This window comes from Hemibagrus wyckioides, linkage group LG04 (assembly GCF_019097595.1).
Source record: "Hemibagrus wyckioides isolate EC202008001 linkage group LG04, SWU_Hwy_1.0, whole genome shotgun sequence".
NCBI lineage: Eukaryota > Metazoa > Chordata > Actinopteri > Siluriformes > Bagridae > Hemibagrus > Hemibagrus wyckioides.
In genome coordinates, this window is record NC_080713.1 from 27,179,833 (window position 1) to 27,203,415 (window position 23,583).

At 36.6% G+C, this 23,583-nt stretch overlaps 3 protein-coding genes and 1 pseudogene across 3 annotated transcripts; all 4 read left to right on the top strand.

Moving 5' to 3' along the window:
- The first annotated feature begins 2,156 nt into the window (after positions 1-2,156).
- On the top strand, positions 2,157-5,489 carry LOC131351668 (extracellular calcium-sensing receptor-like; annotated as a pseudogene).
- A 2,165-nt stretch (positions 5,490-7,654) lies between these two features.
- On the top strand, positions 7,655-10,943 carry LOC131352233 (extracellular calcium-sensing receptor-like). Its single transcript, XM_058388187.1, has 6 exons — positions 7,655-7,869; positions 8,009-8,300; positions 8,453-9,235; positions 9,377-9,604; positions 9,709-9,832; positions 10,036-10,943. Exons 1-6 carry the CDS (start codon positions 7,655-7,657, stop codon positions 10,941-10,943), a joined length of 2,550 nt encoding a protein of 849 aa, XP_058244170.1.
- A 1,585-nt stretch (positions 10,944-12,528) lies between these two features.
- On the top strand, positions 12,529-15,870 carry LOC131351531 (extracellular calcium-sensing receptor-like). The gene is made up of 6 exons (XM_058386946.1): positions 12,529-12,743; positions 12,932-13,223; positions 13,398-14,189; positions 14,315-14,539; positions 14,633-14,756; positions 14,969-15,870. The coding sequence occupies exons 1-6, from the start codon at positions 12,529-12,531 to the stop codon at positions 15,868-15,870; spliced, it is 2,550 nt and encodes an 849-aa protein (XP_058242929.1).
- Positions 15,871-18,409: 2,539 nt separating this feature from the next.
- LOC131352175 (extracellular calcium-sensing receptor-like) lies at positions 18,410-22,085 on the top strand. The gene is made up of 6 exons (XM_058388114.1): positions 18,410-18,624; positions 18,741-19,032; positions 19,216-20,007; positions 20,155-20,382; positions 20,675-20,798; positions 21,178-22,085. The coding sequence occupies exons 1-6, from the start codon at positions 18,410-18,412 to the stop codon at positions 22,083-22,085; spliced, it is 2,559 nt and encodes an 852-aa protein (XP_058244097.1).
- The last annotated feature ends 1,498 nt before the right edge of the window (positions 22,086-23,583 follow it).

Below are 23,583 nucleotides of genomic sequence, written 5' to 3' on the forward strand. Positions count from 1 at the left end.
AGTAAAAATGCAGCAATATTGAGAGGAAAGAATTACAAGAATACACATGCATGTAAATGGTGATTTGTCCCCACAGGTACTAGAATCCTTACAGCATGTGAACTTCACAATGCCATCAGGTGAACATGTGTATTTCAGTGCTAACGGAGACCCTACTGCAAAATATGAGCTGGTGAACTGGCAGAAAAATTCAGCTGGCGAAATAAACTTTGTTGCAGTGGGTTACTACGATGCCTCTCTCCCAACCGACAAGCAGTTTGTCATGAATCCTGTTAATATAGTTTGGGCTGAAAATAGCAATGTGGTAGGTATGAAAGGCACAGAAGTGAAAACTTACTGTAAACTTATTACTAAATGTTTTATTTTAAAGTATAACTGAGTCAGGATGTGTGTCAGAGGCCAAGATCTGTCTGCAGTGAGAGCTGTGAGCCAGGATTCAGACAGGCACAAATCAAAGGGAGGCCACCATGCTGCTTTGCCTGTATACAATGCCCTGTGGGTGAAATCAGCAACGAGACTGGTATGTGTCCATGTTTTACTTCATGGCCAGACATATAATTACAAAACAAAGATGTAGGGATTTCTATATAAAGATAAAAAGATAAATGATTGTGACTGTTTTCTCTCATTTTAGACTCTGTTGAATGCATCAGATGCCCTCTGGAATACTGGTCAAATGAAAATCACAGCCTGTGTGTTCCAAAGAAAGTGGAATTCCTTTCGTTTGATGAAAACATGGGGATTCTCCTGACAGCTGTTTCATTAACAGGAGTTTCTATTACTGTAGCAGTAGGACTGGTGTTTTTCTATTTTAGAAACACACCACTTGTAAAGGCAAGCAACTTTGAACTGAGCCTCCTGCTTCTCTTCTCTCTGACTCTGTGTTTTCTTTGTTCACTTACTTTCATTGGACAGCCTTCTGAGTGGTCCTGTATGCTGCGCCACACAGCATTCAGCATTACATTTGCGCTTTGTATGTCCTGTGTTTTAGCTAGAACAATTGCAGTGGTGATGGCATTTAAAGCCACAGTACCAGGTAGCAGTTTCCCCCAATGTTCGGTGCCTGTACAGCGCATGAGTGTTTTCTGCTGCACTCTTTTTCAAGTTATTATATGTGTGCTGTGGTTAACACTTGCACCACCAGTGCCTCAAAAAAACATGGCTCATTATATAGATATAGAAATAGAAATAATACTAGAATGTGACTTGCGCTCAAACATAGGTTTCTGGGCTGTGCTGGTATATATAGGACTTTTGGCTCTTTTATGCTTTATTTTAGCTTTTCTGGCTCGTAAACTGCCTGATAATTTTAATGAAGCTAAATTCATCACATTCAGCATGCTCATATTCTGTGCAGTTTGGATTACATTTATTCCTGCTTATGTCAGCTCCCCTGGAAAATTCACTGTAGCTGTGGAAATATTTGCTATTCTGGCTTCCAGTTTTGGTTTACTATTCTGTATCTTTATTCCAAAATGTTATATCATCATACTAAAGCCAGAAAAGAATACAAGAAAGCATCTAATGGGCAAAGCAAATACAAAATCTTAACATGCTGTTCTGATGGAAAAATGTATAAATCAAACAATATTTTTAGTATGTTAACAAGTTTAACACAGAAATAAAACAAACACAATTATTTTGAATCAAAACAATAAACTTTTTTTTTTAGTTTTTTCCCCTAAAAATAATTTAATAAAATAAAAGTTAACAAATTAAAATAAAATGTAATAATAATCATTTAATTAAGCATTCATTTGATAATAAAATAATTATTTTATAAATTAATAATAATTTAATTTATTGTATCATTGTTTACTTAATAAATTACCCTGAAATCATAATTGACGTTTTGATTAAATATGCTGTAATTAATTGTTGATATGTAAGACAGCTGCATTCTTAATAATAATAATAATAATAATAATAATAATAATGCAATTATATTGAATTTCTTTTTATGTGCAGCCTAATTGGGCCAAGTGTAAATCACACATCAGTGCTTGTTTTTTTTTTCTATTATTCACCACATCATTGGAGAGAAATGGTGAACATGCAAATTAGGTCCCATGTTCCACAGTTATTAGCAGTATATAAAGACAGGATGTGTTAGACATAGTCTAAAGTTCAGAGACATATGTCTTCTATATAGCATGATGTTTTTACTGTCAGATATATTAATGATAATATTCTTTACTGCTAAAGCTGAAGAACAGCAATGTGTAGCATATGGAACAGACGATCTCCTTCATTTTTCCAAAGAGGGTGATGTATCCATAGGAGGCATTTTTTCATTTCATCAGTATCCTGTTGGTATAAATCCAGCACTGCTGGTCAACCCAGGAAATATGAGATGTTATGGGTAAGTTGGTAGTTAATGGAATATAACACACCTGAAATGAAACACCAAAATGGTAAGACAACACTAAAAGAAATACTTGCAAGCAAAGATTAGAATAAGTAAATTCAAATTCAAATATTATTAATATATAATGTTTCATTTATACCTACATGTGTTTTCAGGCTTGATCCAGGGGAATTGCAGTATGCCATGACAATGATATTTGCTATAGAGGAGATTAACAATAGCACAGATATTCTTCGTGACCTTACACTGGGCTACAGAATATATGGTTCCTGTACCAGCATTCCTCTCTATGTAAAGGCGTCTCTGCTTCTCATGAACAGGCCAGGAGTGGAGAGAGAAAACTGCACAAAATTCTCCACTGTGCATGCTGTCATTGGGGAAACTACTTCCACAGCAACTATAGGTATTGCAAAGACCATGGGCCCATTTCATATACCGGTGGTGAGTAAAAGGGGAATCTGAGTAAACATGCAGACTGTATGTAAAGATAATGCACAAGATACCCTTAAATAGTAATAATTATATAATAATTATAAATTTTGGACATAATATCTATAATGTCTAGAGTATATCTGTCTAGTTAGTGAGAAGCACAATATGTGCTAGATATTTTGCTGTTTACAATATATATTTGCTTATTTAATAAATGAATTAAAAATGGACGTGATTAGAAATGCTATGATAATTATTAAATGGCATTTTCTTTTGCAGATTAGCCACTCAGCTACCTGTGCATGTCTTAGCAACAGAAAGGAGTATCCTTCGTTCTTCAGGACAATTCCTAATGATTATTACCAAAGCACAGCACTGGCAAAGCTGGTCAAACATTTTGGTTGGACTTGGGTGGGAGCTGTTAGAAGTAGGAGTGACTATGGAAATAATGGAATGGCTGCTTTTCTAGAAGTTGCTGAAAAAGAGGGAGTATGTATAGAGTACTCTGTGGCTATTGACAGGACTGACCCCATACAAAAGTTTTTAAATGTGGTGGATATTATCAAGAAATCCACCTCTAATGTCATTGTAGCTTTTGCAGATGGGAATGACCTGGACATCCTCATAAAAGAGCTTTACTATAAGAATGTGACTGGTTTTCAGTGGGTTGGAAGTGAAGGATGGATCACCTACAGCTACCTCTCCAATGACATGAATTATGCGGTGGTCGGTGGTGCAATAGGTCTTGCAGTGCCCAATTCCAACATTCCTGGCTTGAAAGAGTTTATTGCAAGCAGGAGACCATCTTTGAATCCAGGAAATACAGGTCTGGTTGAACTGTGGGAGAGTGTGTTTGACTGTAATCTAAGCCCTGAGTCACAGAAGGCTGAGAAATCCTGCACCGGAGATGAGTCTCTTGAGAATGCCCACACTCGCTTCACAGATGTTTCAGATGCTAGCCTATTGAACAACATTTACAAAGCTGTATATGCTGTGGCTTATGCTGTGGATAGGCTTTTAGCTTGTCATGATAGGAAGGGGCCATTTCCCAATAACACATGTGGAGATGTAGGAAGTATAGAGCCATGGCAGGTGATTTCATTGCATTAATTTATCCATTTATATTGATCAGTAAAAAATATATAAATAAATTTTTGTTTCAGAGTATACCAAACCCTGTATATCTTTCAGGTGCTCCAAAACCTTGCTCAGGTGAACTTTACTACTAAGAACGGTGATACTGTACTGTTCGACAAATTAGGCGACCCTGTTGCACGCTATTCCATTGTCAACTGGCAGAGGAATCATAAAGGAGCAATCGTGTTTGAGTCTATTGGCATGTATGATGCATCTCAGCAAGATGGTGAGGAGTTTGTAATAAATACCAACAGTGCAGTCTGGGCAGGAAACCAGCGCACAGTAAGCACAGCAGATAAACCCTTGACCTCTAAACATATTTTGTTACTCTGTCTATTGCTTAACAAAATCATTCCTAAACAGGGTTACATGTATGCTCCAGGTTCCTCGGTCTGTATGTAGTGAAAACTGTCTCCCAGGGACCAGCAGGGCTGTCATAAAAGGAAAACCAATATGCTGCTTTGACTGCATTCCCTGTGCAGATGGGGAGTTCAGCAACACCACAAGTGAGAAGACCAGGCTCCTTTCATTTACATTACTGCTTTTGTTCTTTTTTAAACATCCACTAAAAGCTCACATGACTTCACACAATCTTGAAATGTCCTCATTATGCCTTTCTAATATATCTGTGGTTTCAGATGCAGTGACATGTCTTCCATGCCCCCTTGAATACAAGTCAAATGGGAACAAGACTCAATGTGATCTCAAAAACATTGAATTCCTAAACTTTAATGAACTTATGGGTATTTTGTTGATGGCATTCTCTTTGTTTGGTGGATGTCTCACAATCATAGTTGGGTTAATTTTCTTTTACTACAGACAGACTCCTATTGTTAGGGCCAACAACTCAGAGCTGAGCTTCCTGCTGCTCTTCTCTCTGAGTCTGTGTTTCCTTTGTTCACTTACTTTCATTGGAAGGCCCTCTGATTGGTCCTGTATGCTGCGTCACACAGCGTTTGGGATCACTTTTGTCCTCTGTATCTCCTGTGTTTTAGGGAAAACTGTAGTGGTGTTAATGGCCTTCAGGGCTACACTTCCAGGCAGTAATGTCATGAAGTGGTTTGGACCTGCACAGCAGAGACTCAGTGTGATTTCCTTCACTTTAATTCAGGTTTTCATATGTAGTCTTTGGCTGACGATTTCTCCTCCCTTTCCTTATAAAAATATGTTCCACTACAAAGATAAAATCATTTTAGAATGTCACGTGGGATCAGTTTTAGGTTTCTGGTCTGTGCTAGGATACATAGGTGTTCTTGCTTTCTTGTGTTTTATCTTGGCTTTTCTAGCAAGGAAATTACCTGATAATTTCAATGAAGCCAAATACATCACATTCAGCATGCTAATATTTTGTGCAGTTTGGATTACATTTATTCCAGCTTATGTCAGCTCTCCTGGAAAGTTTATTGTAGCTGTGGAGATATTTGCTATTTTAGCCTCAAGTTCTGGGTTACTTTTTTGTATCTTTATTCCAAAGTGTTACATAATTTTACTTAAGCCTGACAAAAACACCAAAAAACATATGATGAATAAAGCACCCTCCAAACCACTCTGAACAGGATCACAAACAAATGGATGTAAGAAAGGAAACAAACCAAAAATTTAAAATAAGCATATGTTTATTCATGGATCCTTGCTAGTTTTGCTATAAAATGGTACATGTAAACCTTTAAGTGGCTATGATTTCAAATGTATGCCATATATTCAATAAAATTATGAATTTGTCAGTCAAGAGAAATCTAAGAAATAATGAATACACATAGAAATAGCATGAAAGATTACACAGTATTTTGACTGAGTAATACTATCCCTCCAGTTAAGGCTGCCCAACTTCCTGTTTCTTCTGAACATGCAGTTGAACTGAATGCTGTGGTTCTATGAACACCTGAAAACCTCCAGGGCCAGTGATAATAACCTGGAAACCTTCTTGTGTTTGTGCACACACATATCTTCAACAAAGTCATATAGTGAAATTATATAAATTATATAAATACCATTGTTATATGAGAACATAACAAATAGCATTGATTTACCCCTCTGCTCCTTATGCCGGGTTCACACTGCACGATTTTCACAGTCATCGGATCACTGTTGCTTTCACACTGCACAACTATCTAGGGGAGCATTCAGTCATTGCTGTGTTCTCACTGGTTCAGCGACAGGAGCTTTCACACTGCATGACTACACAATAGCAAGAATCTCCGACAACTCTGTCTAGTACGCAAACTGCGTTTCACAATGGAATGTACGCAAGAAATAATAAGGAAATAATGCAAGATCACATGTGATGTCAGAGTTCTCACGCGAGACTGGAAATGTTACCCCGCAAAAAGTTTGTGAGCCAAATGGCCTGTGAGGGAATCAAGGATTGTGTGTTCCGCATAATTGAACAAATGAATAATTTTGCAATGTGCTGACGCAGCTGGTCAAACAAATGTTTCTGCTTTATTTCTGTTGGATGTAATTGTAAAGCTTATTTATTCTGATATAACTATATTTGAGACATTTTTGTCTGATAAAAACCTATAAACTCTATTAAACTATAATATTATCCTTCAACCAAGCCATGCTTGCTGATATTGTGGTCTATAACTTCTCCCCGAACTGCCTGCTGCCCTGTATCTCGCTCTCTCATTGGCTGTAGGTCTTCGCCAATGTCAGAGCTCCTTTCACACTGCACGACTCATCGGCGACTCGGTCAGATCGAGTTTTTGGTCATTCACACTGTGCGATTGTCACTCGCGTGCACACGCTCCACTTTGCCTTGATTTTGCAAAACTAGTCTGCAACTTTGCAAAAAGTCGTGCAGTGTGAACCCGGTATTAGGGACTATTTTGAGTTGATTTGATTTGTGTCAAAAAATCTGTTCAGTCTGTTTCAGTTTTAGATTCCTGTAATTCTACAGAAAGTGGAACATTTCAAGGGGGTGAATTCAAGCCTTAGTATATATGGAGGTAAAGATAATCGAGGGGAACATAAATAGAAATGAGTAAGGACATAATCATTTATTGTGCATTGGCTAGGCTTGTGAACATGCAAATATACAAAAGGTCAAATATAGAGATTTATAATTCAAAAAGTCCAAAAAATTATATGTAAGAAATCTGTGAAGGAAGAAAGAAAAGAAGGATGGAAGAAAGGAATCAGTAACCGAAGGAAGGAAAGGAAGGAAGGCAGGAAAGAAGGAAGGAAGGAAGGAAGGAATCAGTGCATGATTGAAGGAAGGAAGGCAAGAAAGAAAGAAAGAAAGAAAAGAAAGAAAGAAAGAAAGAAAGAAAGAAAGAAAGAAAGAAAGAAAGAAAGAAAGAAAGAAAGAAAGAAAGAATTAGTAAATTAATGAATAAATGTATGAATGAATGAAACTGATGAATGAATGAATGGATGAATCAATTAATCAATTAATCAATCAATTAATCAATCAATCAATCAATGAAAGACAAAAATAAGCATGCACTAAAAAAGTGATTATTCACCCTGATGTGGCCTAGAGGTAAAATAGGCTAAACAATCCATCAAGGCCTACTCATTTCTGTGCATAATAATGACACACCTCCTTTGACTGCAGCACACAAGTGTAACCTTTCCATAGAGGATTTCATTTCTACGTGTATATATATATATATATATAGAACACAGATCTTCTCTATTCAATCAGCTGACATATTAGACTTTGCATGCATGCTCACACTCACTGTTATTACATTAGACCTCTATAGGTAGATGGAGCCACTGTTTACTCTCTTGCATGTGTTAATAGCTGTCTTTAATTTTTCCAGAGCTAATGAGACAATTTGTAGCCTGTATGGAGAACCTGCATACCCACATCTGTGGAAAGATGGTGATATCATAGTTGGGGCTATTTTTCCTTTTTATAGTAACTGGGAGATCTCTGACTTATCATATTCAGTCATGCCACCTCCAGTGAAATGCACGAGGTAAGCAGCATATGAAAATGAGCATTTAAAAATAAACACATAAATATTCTAGCAATTAAATATCAGTAAATATTTTATATTAATACTTTCATATTTTATATTAATGTATTTATGTTCCTGTCTGACTTTTCTTTATTAGCATGGAATTCAAAGGCTTCCATTATTCACAGTCGTTAATTTTTGCATTAGAGGAGATCAACAATAGTTCTTTAATACTGCCTGGAGTCTTGTTGGGCTACAAGATCTATGACACCTGTGGCTCCATATCTTTCGGTGTTAAATCAGCAATGACACTTGTAAATGGAAATGAGAACTCTATCTCTGATCAGATCTGCACAAAGCCTGCACAGGTTCAAGCCATAATAGGAGAGACATACTCATCAGTGTCCATGGCAATAGCAAAGAGTATTGGACCTTTCAGCATGCCTTTAGTAAGAATTTATGCATTTTTATCAAGATTATGACTATTACAACACAATTAAAAGGTTAGAAGAAATCTACAGCTGGAATGTTATATATTTCTATTAACGTTTTGTGACTGTCTATCATAACATCTGATGTACGTTTTTGATTCTAACTGCAGATCAGTTACTACTCTACTTGCGAATGTCTCAGTGATAAAAGGAAATATCCCTCATTTCTGCGCACTATTCCCAGTGATTTCCACCAAAGCAGGGCACTTGCAGAGATGGTCAAGCACTTTGGTTGGACCTGGGTGGGAGCAATAAGGAGAGATGATGAATATGGCAATAGTGGAATGGCAACTTTCTCAAATGTGGCAGAACAGCTGGGGGTCTGCTTAGAATATTCTCTTCCATTCTTTCCAACTTACTCGCAAGAAAAAGTGCTGAGAATAATTGAACAAATTAAAATGTCCACTTCTCGTGTGATAGTCGCCTTTTTCACTCAGTGGGACTTCGATGTTTTGCTACCTGTGCTTTCTGAACACAACATTACTGGATATCAGTGGGTGGGAACTGAGGGCTGGATCTCTGATCCAGTAGTGGCCAAATTAGATAAGCACAACATACTACAAGGAGCTATAGGGCTAGCAATTCCCAAAACAACAGTCACGGGTCTGAAGGATTTTATTCTCGATATAAAACCACTGAAATCAGTTGGCAGTGCCATTTTTACTGAATTCTGGGAAGCTTTGTTTAAGTGCAAATTTGCAGTGCAGAATGATTCATCTGTATGTACAGGTGAAGAGAAACTCTCTGAGATAGAAAATACATTCACGGATATGTCTTTTATGCCAATTTTTAATAATATCTATAAAGCAGTCTATGCCATAGCCTATACTTTACACAGTCTTCTAGGCTGCAAAAAAACATGTCCTACAAAGAAGCAGCCGGATCTGTTCACAGTGAGTAAATACCATTTCTGAAACTCATTTTGCACTAAAATGTGAATTTCACACAAGCTCATACATTAATTCAAACACCCAGGGATTATGGGGGCATGTGAAGCTTTCCTAAAACATAAAATTTGTGCTTTATTCTATTAGTTTCTAGAACACCTCAAAAAGGTGCGTTTCCAGACAAAAGATGGTGAAGACGTTTTTTTCGATGAAAATGGCGATCCTCCAGCAAAATATGAAATAATAAACAGACAAACGAGTAAAGATCATCAGTATGAATTTGTCACTGTTGGACTTTATGACTCCTCTCTTCCTATTAATAATCGATTAGCAGTAAACATGGCCTCCATTTTGTGGGCAAATAATTCAAATCTGGTGAGCATAAGAAACACGCATGGTCTAAATGTAATGAATTATCATAGAAATACTTTATAATGAGTATCATATGATCATTCAAGTAACCACATGTTCTATTAAAGGTTCCTAAATCTGTATGTAGTGAGAGCTGTCCTCCTGGTACAAGGAAAGCTGTACAAAAAGGAAAACCCATCTGCTGTTTTGACTGCATAACATGTGCTGCTGGAGAAATCAGTAATATGACAGGTACAGAATATACCTAATGAAGAAAAACTATTACTGCTAAAATTAATAGCTACTAGTAAAAATTTTAAATAAATAAAAATAAATAAATAAATAATAATAATAATTAATAAAATAATAATAATAATAATATCAGATACATTTAGGAATGAACTAAATTTATCTACATTTTTTCCTGTAATTTTCTCTCTCTCCTTCTGTGACAGATTCCATTAAATGTGAACAATGTCGGCAAGATTACTGGTCAAATGCAGACAAGACTACATGTGTAAAGAAGGAAATTGAATATTTGTCCTATGAGGAAACAATGGGAATTTTGCTAACCGTGGTTTCTATTGTTGGTTCTTTTATGACAATAATAATATCAATCATATTCTTTAAATATAAAGATACACCAATAGTCAAAGCCAACAACTCTGAGCTGAGCTTCCTGTTGCTCTTCTCTCTGACTCTGTGTTTCCTCTGTTCACTAACATTCATCGGAAGGCCATCTGAGTGGTCCTGTATGCTGAGACACACAGCGTTTGGGATCACCTTCGTCCTCTGTATCTCCTGCGTTCTGGGAAAGACAATAGTGGTGTTAATGGCCTTCAGGGCTACACTTCCAGGCAGTAATGTCATGAAATGGTTTGGGCCTCCACAGCAGAGACTCAGTGTACTTGCCTTCACTCTCATACAGGTTCTTATTTGTGTGCTTTGGTTGACAATATCCCCTCCTTTCCCCTTTAAAAATCTAATGCACTATAAGGAAAAGATCATTCTTGAATGCAGTTTGGGCTCAACCATAGGTTTCTGGGCTGTGTTGGGTTACATAGGGCTTTTAGCACTTTTATGTTTTGTTTTAGCTTTTCTGGCTAGGAAACTTCCAGATAATTTTAATGAAGCCAAATTCATCACATTCAGCATGTTAATGTTCTGTGCAGTTTGGATCACTTTTATTCCAGCTTATGTCAGCTCTCCTGGAAAATTCACTGTAGCTGTAGAGATATTTGCTATTTTAGCTTCAAGCTTTGGTTTATTATTCTGTATCTTTCTTCCAAAGTGCTACATAATCATCATGAAGCCAGAGAAAAACACTAAAAAGCAAATTATGGGAAAAGTACCAGTTCACTAAGATGTAAATGTAAATATGCTGAATAATATGGACCAAAACATATTATCCACTGGACCTGAAGCCTGACTGTCAGCACATTTAGTTATTTATATTTTATTTAATTTCTTCACATGAAAATGAATTGGTGTGAACTGTTTGTACCCCTATTGCATGATATTAACCATTTCATTGGGAATGGAAATTAAGATATTATGTACATAGGTGATAAACTAAGCAGGAATTGCAATAAAACTACTCTCAATGATTCAAAATGAGTGATTTTTTTTATGTTGATTTAGTTTTTTGAACCTCATCTTAGCTGTTTTCAGTTGTAGCTCCATACCAACTAAAATAGCTTATTTTTTTTGTACCAAATATTCACTCCTACTACAATACAGCAACTAGTCTGAAAGACACTCTCACTATTCCTCTTTTATACAATGTCATGGTTTCACAGCAGACAAGATTGTGACACATAGAGTCAAAAAGCTGGTACGCACCTATGCTATGCACTTCTGGTGTGTGGCATATGTTATTTTGTCTTTATTCTGTACTTCTTTGTATAGTTTTCCATTATAGATTTCTGTCCCAGATGGGATGTAGTACACTATGCAGTTACTCCATTTCATACAACTGAGGGTTAAGGACCTGGCTCAAGGACCCAGCAATGGCAGCTGGGTGGTCTTGGGATTTGAGTTTACAACCTTACAACTTTTTGATATGTGGCCAAACACCTTAACCACTGGGCTACCACTGGCCTTTTGTTCTAGCCACTTTACAGCATCAAGGGTAATGTGTAAACGATATCTTAATAATGTGTTCTGTTGAGTATTTTGAGACAAAGCCTGTTTTAAGAATGAAGGTAATCATGCTCCATGAAGGTAATCATGCTCCATGAAGGTAATCATGCTAGCCATCTGGCCTCTTAATCCCCACTGCACAAGAGGGGTGCTGTATCATGGCTGACCTTGTGCTTTGACCCCAGCTTACAACGTTGACGTATGTGAAAAATAAATTCACTGTGCTGTAATGTATATGTGACAAATAAAAGCTTATATTCTATGAAGGGCACAGACAAAACTGCTCAATATAAATACCTGCAAAACCCTAGACCACATTCAATGTATGGCTTGATCCCCCCAGGTGAACCAAAAACCATTCCTCAAATCACTCTACTGGGCACATCCCAGTACACATTTAACAATCACAGCATAAATCTACTGCTTAAGGAATATATAAAAGCCAAGACAACAAGTAGTAAAGAGAAAGCTTTCAATAAAATAAGAATGATGTATCCTATAAAAGATAATTAAATACCAGGAAATTATCTTGCTGCATATCTTATAGAAGATTCTCAATTTCAAAAAATGTACACAAGGAAGTTTTTACTTAAAACAAATAAAAAGCCCAGAGGTCAAACAGGGTGAAGGCCTAATTCATCCAGAATAGAAATGGCACACCTCCTTTGGCTGTGAACCACATGTGTAACTTTACCATAGAGGATTTGTTTTCCTTCTTTATAAATACCACCTATTCTTTCTGTTTGATTAGCTGGGAGATCAGACCTTATATTATAACTTTCTCTTCTTTATAGCTGGATAGCTCGATGGAAACAATATTTACTCTCTTCCATATGGTAATGGCCATCATCAATTCATATACTGCAGAAGAAACTACTTGCAGCCTGCTTGGAGAGCCTGTATACCCGCAGATATGGAAGGATGGTGATATTGTAATTGGAGGAATTTTCCCTTTCCATTTTAAATGGGAATTTACAGACTCTACCTATTCGGTTATGCCACCTATGGTGAAGTGCATGAGGTAGGCAGTATATTTATTAAGTGAAATATACTAATAAATTATTAATAATGTAAAAATGAATGACATTATCAGAAAGTTACACATGCATATATATATATATATATATATATATATATATATATATATATATATATATATATATATATATATATATATATATATTATATTTCTCTCTGTTTTTTAACAAGTTTGGAATTCAGATCCTTCCAGTATTCACAGACCGTGATATATGCAGTAGAGGAAATCAACAACAGTTCATCTCTACTGCCTGGAGTCTTGCTGGGCTACAAAATCTTTGATACCTGTGGTTCCACAACAGAGGGTGTGAAAGCAGCAATGACGCTTGTGAATGGAAATGAGAACTCAGTTTCTGATCAGATCTGCACAAAGCCTGCACAGGTTCAAGCTATAATAGGAGAAACATATTCATCAGTGTCCATGGCTATATCAAAAAGTATTGGACCTTTCAGCATGCCTTTAGTAAGAATTTGCATTATGTACATTTACATTATTCATACGGTAAAATGACAGAAATGCATAGCTGTGTAGCTCATTCCCAACTGATGATTTACAACATGATATTATGTGACAGCATGAATAATACTGACTGTTCTTGATCTAATTCTTGATCTAACTGTGTCAATCTAATTTTAGATCAGTTACTTTGCTACCTGTGAGTGTCTCAGTGACAAAAGGAAATATCCCTCATTTCTGCGCACTATTCCCAGTGATTATTACCAGACTTTAGCACTTGCAGAGATGCTCAAACATTTTGGATGGACCTGGGTGGGAGCAATAAGGAGAGATGATGATTATGGTAACAGCGGAATGGCTGCATTTACCAAAATTGCAGAACAACTGGGCATATGTTTAGAATACTCCCTTCCATTTTATAGAACATATTCAAAAGAAAGAGTCTTGAGAATTATTGAGCAAATTAAAAGCTCTACTTCCCGTGTGATAGTAGGATTTGTCACTCAATGGGACTTTGAAGTTTTGCTGCCTGTGCTTTCTGAATACAACATCACTGGATATCAGTGGGTGGGAACAGAGGCCTGGATAGCTGATCCAGTTGTCGCCAAACTAGATGAGCACAAAATACTGCATGGCGCTATAGGGCTAACCGTTCCCCAAACAAAGGTTACAGGTCTGGAGGACTTCATTCTCAATATAAAACCACTGAAATCAGTCAGCAGTACCATTTATAATGAATTCTGGGAAGCTTTGTTTACATGCAAATTTGCAGTGCAGAATGATTCAGCTGACTCAACTGTATGTACAGGTGAAGAGGAACTCTCTGAGATAGAAAATACATTCACGGATATGTCTTTTATGCCTATTTTCAATAATATATATAAAGCAGTCTATGCCATAGCCTATACTTTACACAGTCTTCTAGGCTGCAAACAAACATGTCCCTCAAAGAAGCAGCCAGATCTGTTCACAGTGAGTCAATATTGATTCTGAAACTGTTTTTGCACTCAAGCATTTTACACAAACACATACATTAATTAAATTAAACAGCAAAGAAAAGAAAAAATTATAATTAAAAAAATGCTCTATTTCACCAGTTTCTAGAACAACTGAAAAAGGTGCGATTCAAGACCAAAGAAGGTGAGGAAGTTTATTTTGATGAAAATGGTGATCCTCCAGCAAAATATGAAATAATAAACAGACAAACGACTAAAGATCAGTACAAATTTGTCACAGTTGGATTTTATGACTCCTCTCTTTCTGTTCATGATCGACTAGCAGTAAACATGCCCTCCATTGTGTGGGCAAACAATTCAAAACAGGTGAACATAAGAGAAATGAATGGTCTAAATGCTATGAAGTATAGAAATACTTGAGTAACATGATCATTCAAGTAACCACATGTTCTATTAAAGGTTCCTAAATCTGTATGTAGTGAGAGCTGTCCTCCTGGTACAAGGAAAGCTGTACAGAAAGGAAAACCCATCTGCTGTTTTGACTGCATAACATGTGCTGCTGGAGAAATCAGTAATATGACAGGTACAGAATATCCCTAATGAAGAAAAACTATTACTGCTAAAATTAATAGCTACTAGTAAAAATTTTAAATAAATAAAAATAAATAAATAAATAAATAAATAAATAATAATAATTAATAAAATAATAATAATAATAATATCAGATACATTTAGGAATGAACTAAATTTATCTACATTTTTTCCTGTAATTTTCTCTCTCTCCTTCTGTGACAGATTCCATTAAATGTGAACAATGTCAGCAAGATTACTGGTCAAATGCAGACAAGACTACATGTGTAAAGAAGGAAATTGAATATTTGTCCTTTGAGGAAACAATGGGAATTTTGCTAACAGTTGTTTCTATTGTTGGTTCTTTTATGACAATAATAATATCAATCATATTCTTTAAATATAAAGATACACCAATAGTCAAAGCCAACAACTCTGAGCTGAGCTTCCTGTTGCTCTTCTCTCTAAGTCTGTGTTTCCTCTGTTCACTAACATTCATCGGAAGGCCATCTGAGTGGTCCTGTATGCTGCGACACACAGCGTTTGGGATCACCTTCGTCCTCTGTATCTCCTGTGTTCTGGGGAAAACCATAGTAGTGTTAATGGCCTTCAGGGCTACACTTCCAGGCAGTAATGTCATGAAATGGTTTGGGCCTCTACAGCAGAGACTCAGTGTTCTTGCCTTCACTCTCATACAGGTTCTTATTTGTGTTCTTTGGTTGACCATATCCCCTCCTTTCCCCTTTAAAAATCTAATGCACTATAATGAAAAGATCATTCTTGAATGCAGTTTGGGCTCAGCTATAGGTTTCTGGGCTGTGCTGGGTTACATTGGATTTCTTGCTTTCTTGTGCTTTGTTTTAGCTTTTCTGGCTAGGAAGCTTCCAGATAATTTTAACGAAGCCAAATTCATCACATTCAGCATGTTAATGTTCTGTGCAGTTTGGATCACTTTTATTCCAGCTTATGTCAGCTCTCCTGGAAAATTCACTGTAGCTGTAGAGATATTTGCTATTTTAGCATCAAGCTTTGGTTTATTATTCTGTATCTTTCTTCCAAAGTGCTACATAATCATCATGAAGCCAGAGAGAAACACTAAAAAGCAAATTATGGGAAAAGTTCAATGATTAATAATGTAAATATGCTGATTAATATGGACCAAAATAAAACACAAAACACTGGACCCAAAGCCTGATTGTCAGCAAATTTATTTACTTAGATTTTGTGCTATTTCTTTGCATGAAAAATAACTGGATGTTAAAAAAATTCAACAAATTACTGGATTCAATATAACAATATTAGAAATTGGCAGTTATATCCTGAGCCCTTATTGTGTGATATTAATTTTTTTATTAGATTTTCATGTAAACAAATGCTAAACAAAGCAGAATTGCAATAAAACCAACTTCAATTATACAAAATGTGTGATTTGTGGCTTGTTATTTTAGTGCTTGTATCAATACACTTGCATGAACCTTATTTTAGGTCTATACAGTAGTGGCCTACTCAGCTCAATGACTTAGAAGGGAGTTTCTTGCTCTGTTTTAACCGGAGGCATGTTGAATTTTATGCCAGCTGCATCAGAATCAGCAAAACATTTAACTGTGGGTCAAAGGTAGATCAGTATGACATTGGTAAATAACAGGGATGCTACCTCTAGTTACCTAGGCTGTATCCTGACACAAACCCTCATTGATAATTTTCATTTTATTCCAAGGGAAACTCTTATTGCACTCACACAGAGACTGTATTACATAAAAGTACTGACTCAGATACCCTGTATCCCTGCATTAGGTCCAACAGCAAAGTAAAGATACATGATCAAAGGCCTTTCTCCACAAAACACATGCAGACTGGATTAGCAAACTTACATGACCTCTAAAAATCTGTGCATGTTTAAAGAGCTGGTTCACTGATTCACAGCCTAGGAAGGACCTGTATTCTTCTCCCTGACTCCTACAGGTTCAAATCTCCTTTCTAGAACTCTGTTATACACTTTTATTAGGGAGATGAGGTTCTTGAATTTCATCCACCCTCTATGGCTTGGTGCTAGGATGTGTTCTGGATTTCCCTCCTCAAGAAAGGGCATGAATTAATGAGTTTCTACAAGTGCTCCATTGATTAACAATATCCCCTACAAAGATCAACACTTATCCAAATCATGTTCATGGTGTTGTCTTTACTGTTACCACTTGAGGCAATATTTTGTCTGAACATTTATGAGGCCACCCAAAATTCAGTTTCTATGGTCTGTCTAAACTATAGCCTTGCCTAAGTTTTTGCTTCTATAAAATGCTTTTTTGAAATCTTTGTGGCTCAACTAGACCTCTCAATTTGATCAGGAGATGCCTCTGTGAGCAATACTTGGAAGGCCGCCAACAATTCCTAAAGATACCATCATGACACCCTTCTGGCCATAGCCTTGTGCAGCTGAATCTATGACTGAGGACTTTAAAATGGCTGATTTATACATGAATCTTCTGCCAGTTGCTTTAAAGCAACCTTCAGTTGTCCTTTGTTTACCAAGTGAATCCTCCTTCATACTCCTCTCCATCCAAAGCTAAAGCTCGACCAAGTCCCTACCAACACACTACCAACATGATCAATGAATTTCTCCAATAACACAAATCAGTCAACAGGAGGTACCCTCTTGAGCATAGTATTAAGAGTTTTCTTTACTAGGACTTGCAATCTTATTGATGCAATTTTCATACAGAAGCCCATGATAAGTGTGGTTGTAAGGCATCCTATATCTAGTCCATCACTTTCTGTCTTACACACTAACTCTTTTTTCTCCTATTACTGCATTGACAAAGGTAATGCTACAATGGTTTGGTAATCTAATATGCATCACTGTGGGGTAGCAGTATTTCTGGAACCAAAGATGGATGCAGTAACATGAGTGGGACATGTTGGCAGTCTGTTAAAAGACCATCACAGATGACTTGATACAGGCTTGGAAAGAGGACAAAAACTGTGAATGCAGCAGCTACTATGTTACTGGAAGTTATTTACATAGAAGCCTGCTTAAATCAGTTCAGATAAAAAATATTGGTAGTGGATGAGTTTTGTTGTTTCTTACAAGCATGTGAACATGTATCCAGGATCCTAAGGGTGTTGTAGAGTCCTCCTCAGCAGTTTGTGATTTATCCTTGCCTTTTCCTGATAATCTCAGTTTTGAGAGGGAGCTAGTGCAAATGCTAGATAGGTTGTGCACTGCTTGCCAGGTTCATTGATTAGTCTCTCCTTCCAGCCATGAGACACTGATATTATCATTGTGCTTAACTGGCCTGACACTAATATGGTGAATATGGTGAAAAATGGTGAACAATGCACAGTTGCAAACAAGGAAGCCTGCAGAATGCCTAATAATGTTAAACTTTACTCTAATGGTACATTAGATTTTATGTGTATTGATGAAGGATGTCGATATTTTTTTGAGGCTTCCCCCCAAATAAAGAATATGGCAAATATCCAGAGATAAAATAGGACATTTCTTTTAAAAGAGAAATGCCACACCTCCTTTGGCTGTGATACACATGTGTAACTTTACCATGGAGAATTCATTTTTTTTTCTATATAAATACCACCTATTCTTTATGTTCTGATAGCTCGGAGATCAGACCTAATATTATAACTTTCTCTCCTCTAGAGCTGGATAGCTCAATGGAATCTATATTTACTCTCTTCCATCTGGTAATGGCCATCATTAATTCATATACTGCAGAAGAGACTACTTGTAGCCTGCTTGGAGAGCCTGTATACCCGCAGATATGGAAGGATGGTGATATTGTAATTGGAGGAATTTTCCCTTTCCATTTTAAATGGGAGATTACTGACTCATCCTATTCGACTTTGCCACCTGCAACAAAGTGTTCGAGGTAAGCAGTGAAAAATTCAAATCAAATATTAAAATTAAGCAATACTAATACTCACTTTAATTATATCACTGATTTATTTATAGAATAATGTGTTTTTTTCTGTCTTTTTTAATAAGTATGGAATTCAGAGCCTTCCAGTATTCACAGACCTTGAAATATGCAATAGAGGAAATCAACAACAGTTCATCTCTACTGCCTGGAGTCTCACTGGGCTACAAGATCTTTGATACCTGTGGTTCTCCAACACAGGGAGTAAAAATAGCAATGACGCTTGTGAATGGAAATGAGAACTCAGTTTCAGAGCAATTCTGCACAAAGCCTGCACAGGTTCAAGCCATAATAGGAGAAACATATTCATCAGTGTCCATGGCAATATCAAAGAGTGTTGGACCTTTCAGCATGCCCTTAGTAAGAATTTATGCATTTTTTTTTTTTACATTTTATATAAAAATTTTGTTTATGATTATCTACTATATTATTCTACAGGTGAGTTGTAGTATTGTAGAGCTCATTTACAAATCATGATATTATGTGATAGCATGTATAATACTGACTGTTATTCCTGATATAACTATGTGAATTTAATTTTAGATCAGTTACTATTCGACCTGTGAGTGTCTCAGTGACAAAAGGAAATATCCTTCATTTCTGCGCACTATTCCCAGTGATTATTACCAGACCTTAGCACTTGCAGAGATGGTCAAACACTTTGGCTGGACCTGGGTGGGAGCAATAAGAAGAGATGATGATTATGGTAACAACGGGATGGCTGCATTTACAAAAATTGCAGAACAACTGGGCATATGTTTAGAATACTCCCTGCCATTTTTTAGAACATATTCACAAGAAAGAGTCTTGAGAATTGTTGAGCAAATTAAAAGTTCTACTTCCCGAGTGATAGTGGGATTCGTCACTCCCCGGGAATTTGAGATTTTGCTTTATGTATTTTCTGAACACAACATCACTGGATATCAGTGGGTAGGAACTGAAGGATGGATTGCTGATCCAGTGGCAGCCACTTTGGATAAGTACAATATATTGCAAGGAGCCGTAGGGCTAGCTATTCCCAAAACAACAGTAAGAGGGCTGAAGGACTTCATTCTAGATATAAAACCACTGAAGTCAGTAGGCAGTGCCATTTTTACAAAATTCTGGGAGGCTCTTTTTACTTGTACATATAGAGGGCAGAATAATTCAGGGGCTATACCAGTGTGCACAGGGGAAGAGAAACTCTCTGAAGTGAAAAACACCTTCACTGACATGTCTATGATGCCAATTTTCAGTAATGTCTATAAAGGAGTGTATGCCATTGCCCATACACTCCATGAACTTCTTGGCTGCAAACAAACCTGTCCTACGAAGAAGCAGCCTGATCTTCTCACTGTGAGTTAACAATATATTTAAGTCATGGGTTTTTTTGGCATTTAATTTTGACATGTCAAAATGCACTTATTTAAATATGCAAGAAAAATATTACTGTTAATAAAATATTAATATTATTTTATTAAACTATGAACTTTATTCAATCAGTTTCTAGAACACCTGAAAAAAGTGCGTTTTAAGACAAAAGAAGGCGAAGATGTTTACTTTGATCAAAATGGTGATCCTCCTGCAAAATATGAAATAATAAATTGGCAAAAAAGTAAAGAAAACCAATATGAATTTGTCACTGTTGGACTTTATGACTCCACTGTTCCAGCTCAGGATCGATTAGCAGTAAACATGGCCCTGATCACATGGGCACAAAATACAAATCAAGTAAGTATAAAGAATAAAAACTCTCAATGAATTAAATCACAAAATGTCATAATAATGAATATATTATATATATATATATATATATATATATATATATATATATATATATATATATATATATATATAGAGAGAGAGAGAGAGAGAGAGAGAGAGCAAATCTTTATATATATATATATATATATATATATATATATATATATATATATATATATATATATATATATTAGTAATAGTAAATAGTACATATACAATAAATAGTGCAGGTCAACTAATAACATTTTCTATGTACAAGGTACCAAAATCTGTATGTAGTGAGAGCTGTCCTCCTGGTACAAGGAAAGCTGTACAGAAAGGAAAACCCATCTGCTGTTTTGACTGCATACCATGTGCTGCTGGAGAGATCAGTAACATGACAGGTTTGGAACATTCCTAAAAAAACAAAATATAATATAATAAAAACTACTTCTACAGCTCATTTTAATAAAACTACTACTACTACTACTACTACTACTAATAATAATAATAATAACAGCAACAACTATTATTATTATTATTATTATTATTATTATTATTATTATTATTATTATTATTATTATTATTATTATTGTCAGTGAACCTTTTAACAACCTACAAAAACCTTTTAACAATTATGTCAACCTGGATTAAACTGGTAGCTGTGGTAATAGCATTTACCTTCATATTTCTGTCATGTATTAAATTAATGATATCTTATATATTGCTTTTCTACTTCTTTAACACTTTACCTTGTTCTTTACGTCTCTTGTTTTATGACAGATTCCATCAAATGTGAACAATGTCAGCAAGATTACTGGTCAAATGCAGACAAGAATAAATGTGTAAAGAAGGAAATTGAATATTTGTCCTATGAGGAAACAATGGGAATTTTGCTAACAGTTGTTTCTATTGTTGGTTCTTTTATGACAATAATAGTAGCAATCATCTTCTTTAAATATAAAGACACACCAATAGTCAAAGCCAACAACTCTGAGATGAGCTTCTTGTTGCTTTTCTCCCTGGCTCTGTGTTTCCTCTGTTCAGTTACTTTCATTGGTCAGCCCTCTGAGTGGTCCTGTATGCTGCGGCACACAGCATTTGGGATCACCTTTGTCCTCTGTATCTCCTGTGTTCTGGGGAAAACAGTAGTAGTGTTAATGGCCTTCAGGGCTACACTTCCAGGCAGTAATGTCATGAAATGGTTTGGGCCTCCACAGCAGAGACTCAGTGTACTTGCCTTCACTCTCATACAGGTTCTTATCTGTGTGCTTTGGTTGAAAATTTCCCCTCCTTTCCCCTTTAAAAATCTAATGCACTACAAGGAAAAGATCATTCTTGAATGCAGTTTGGGCTCAGCTATAGGTTTCTGGGCTGTGTTGGGTTACATAGGGCTTTTAGCACTTTTATGTTTTATTTTAGCTTTTCTGGCTAGAAAACTTCCAGATAATTTTAACGAAGCCAAATTCATTACTTTCAGCATGCTGATGTTCTGTGCAGTTTGGATCACGTTTATTCCAGCTTATGTCAGCTCTCCTGGAAAATTCACTGTAGCTGTGGAGATATTTGCTATTTTAGCCTCAAGCTTTGGTTTATTATTCTGTATCTTTCTTCCAAAGTGTTACATAATCATCATGAAGCCAGAGAAAAACACTAAAAAGCAAATTATGGGAAAAATGCCCGTTCAGTGAGTTACTGTAAATATGCTAATAAAGATTAAATACCATATATAAATACTATAATAAAGAATATTATTCAGGGGACCTAAAGCTTGATTGTCAGAACATTTATTAATTTATTTAGATTTTATTCATTTTTAATGAAAAAGATTTGGATTATATAAACTGATTTATCTTACTGGATTCAATTCAGCAATATTAAAAATTGACAGTTTCCTCTCAAGGGAACTCAATCTGTGTCATAGCTGACACTATGGGAATGCTTCTTTTTTGAAGTTGTGTCTGAAACTCTTTTATCAACTCAGGTAAAGACCATAAGCAAGTGACCAAGTTTAGAAAGTGCATGCATCCATGCCCTGCTACATTACGGAGGACGACTTGCTCTTTTTCTGGAATGTTTTTTGATAGAAGAGTGTGTATGTGCGTCTCTCATGGAACTGGCTGCATGTACCCGTACTGCAAAACTTTTTCTTTCCGTAAACTCCGCCCTCACTTTAGTGTTTTCTCCAGCCAAGCGCCTGCATCTCGCAGGTCGAGTTAGCAGTGGTGGAACAAGAGACAAGTGATCCCCTTTCTATTGTACTCTCTCTCGACTTGGATTTCCCTGCTTCGGCTCTGGGAGCACGATTTGCATGTGATTTTGCCATGTGACTCGAGTCCCGTGTCTGTCAAGGCAGCATGCCAGGTTCGGTCATGGTTTAACGGCTTTGTGAAACCCTTTCTGTCATCCTCTAAGCTGACTCTAATACCTAACTTCATGCCACCTTCCACCTACATGCAGGTGTCTCCCATTTTTCCCAGACCTCCACATTGAGGTGTTAAGAAGTTATGGAATAATCCTTATTCTGCTTCTTTGTTCTGCTCAGCCATTGCTGATTGTTCAGCCCTTGTGGGTTTTAATGAACATGAGTATGCAGTGATGGCTAAGGTTGAATGCCTAGGATAAAGAAATACTTGCACGCTATCTCTCCCCTTCATTGGTTGCATTGAGAAAGTCTGCTCTCCCATTGAGAGAGCAGCTTATGGGAAAGGCTTACAATCTTGCAGGTTAAGTAGATGCAGTACTGCACACAATGGTAGTTTTGCAGGTGTACCAAGCAGATCTGCTAAAGGAGCTTGTCTGCAGTGAGGGGCTCATCAATGAGGTCTGAACTATTTAGCTAACAGGTTTAGCCTTCTGTGCTACAAAGCAGACAGCTCATGCTATCTGCCATTTCATGACTGTGTTTGGTTGCCACAGAGAGGCAGTCTGACAGAGATAAAATTAAGGGACAAAACTTTTGTTTTAGGCATCCTGATGTCTCCTTAGGGCCTGTTCTTCCCTAACCACAGCAAGGAGCGTTAAGGCCTTTAGGGCCATCTGCACTGCTGCTTACCCTGCCACCTCCAGTGCTTAAGAGTTCAGCAGTGACCACCCATTCTCCTGCTCCTTGTCTCACCACCTCCTGGGATAGCCCCTGCCAGCTTGCTGTTTTAGAGCACTAGGCAAGGTGAGAACAGTGAGAGGCTA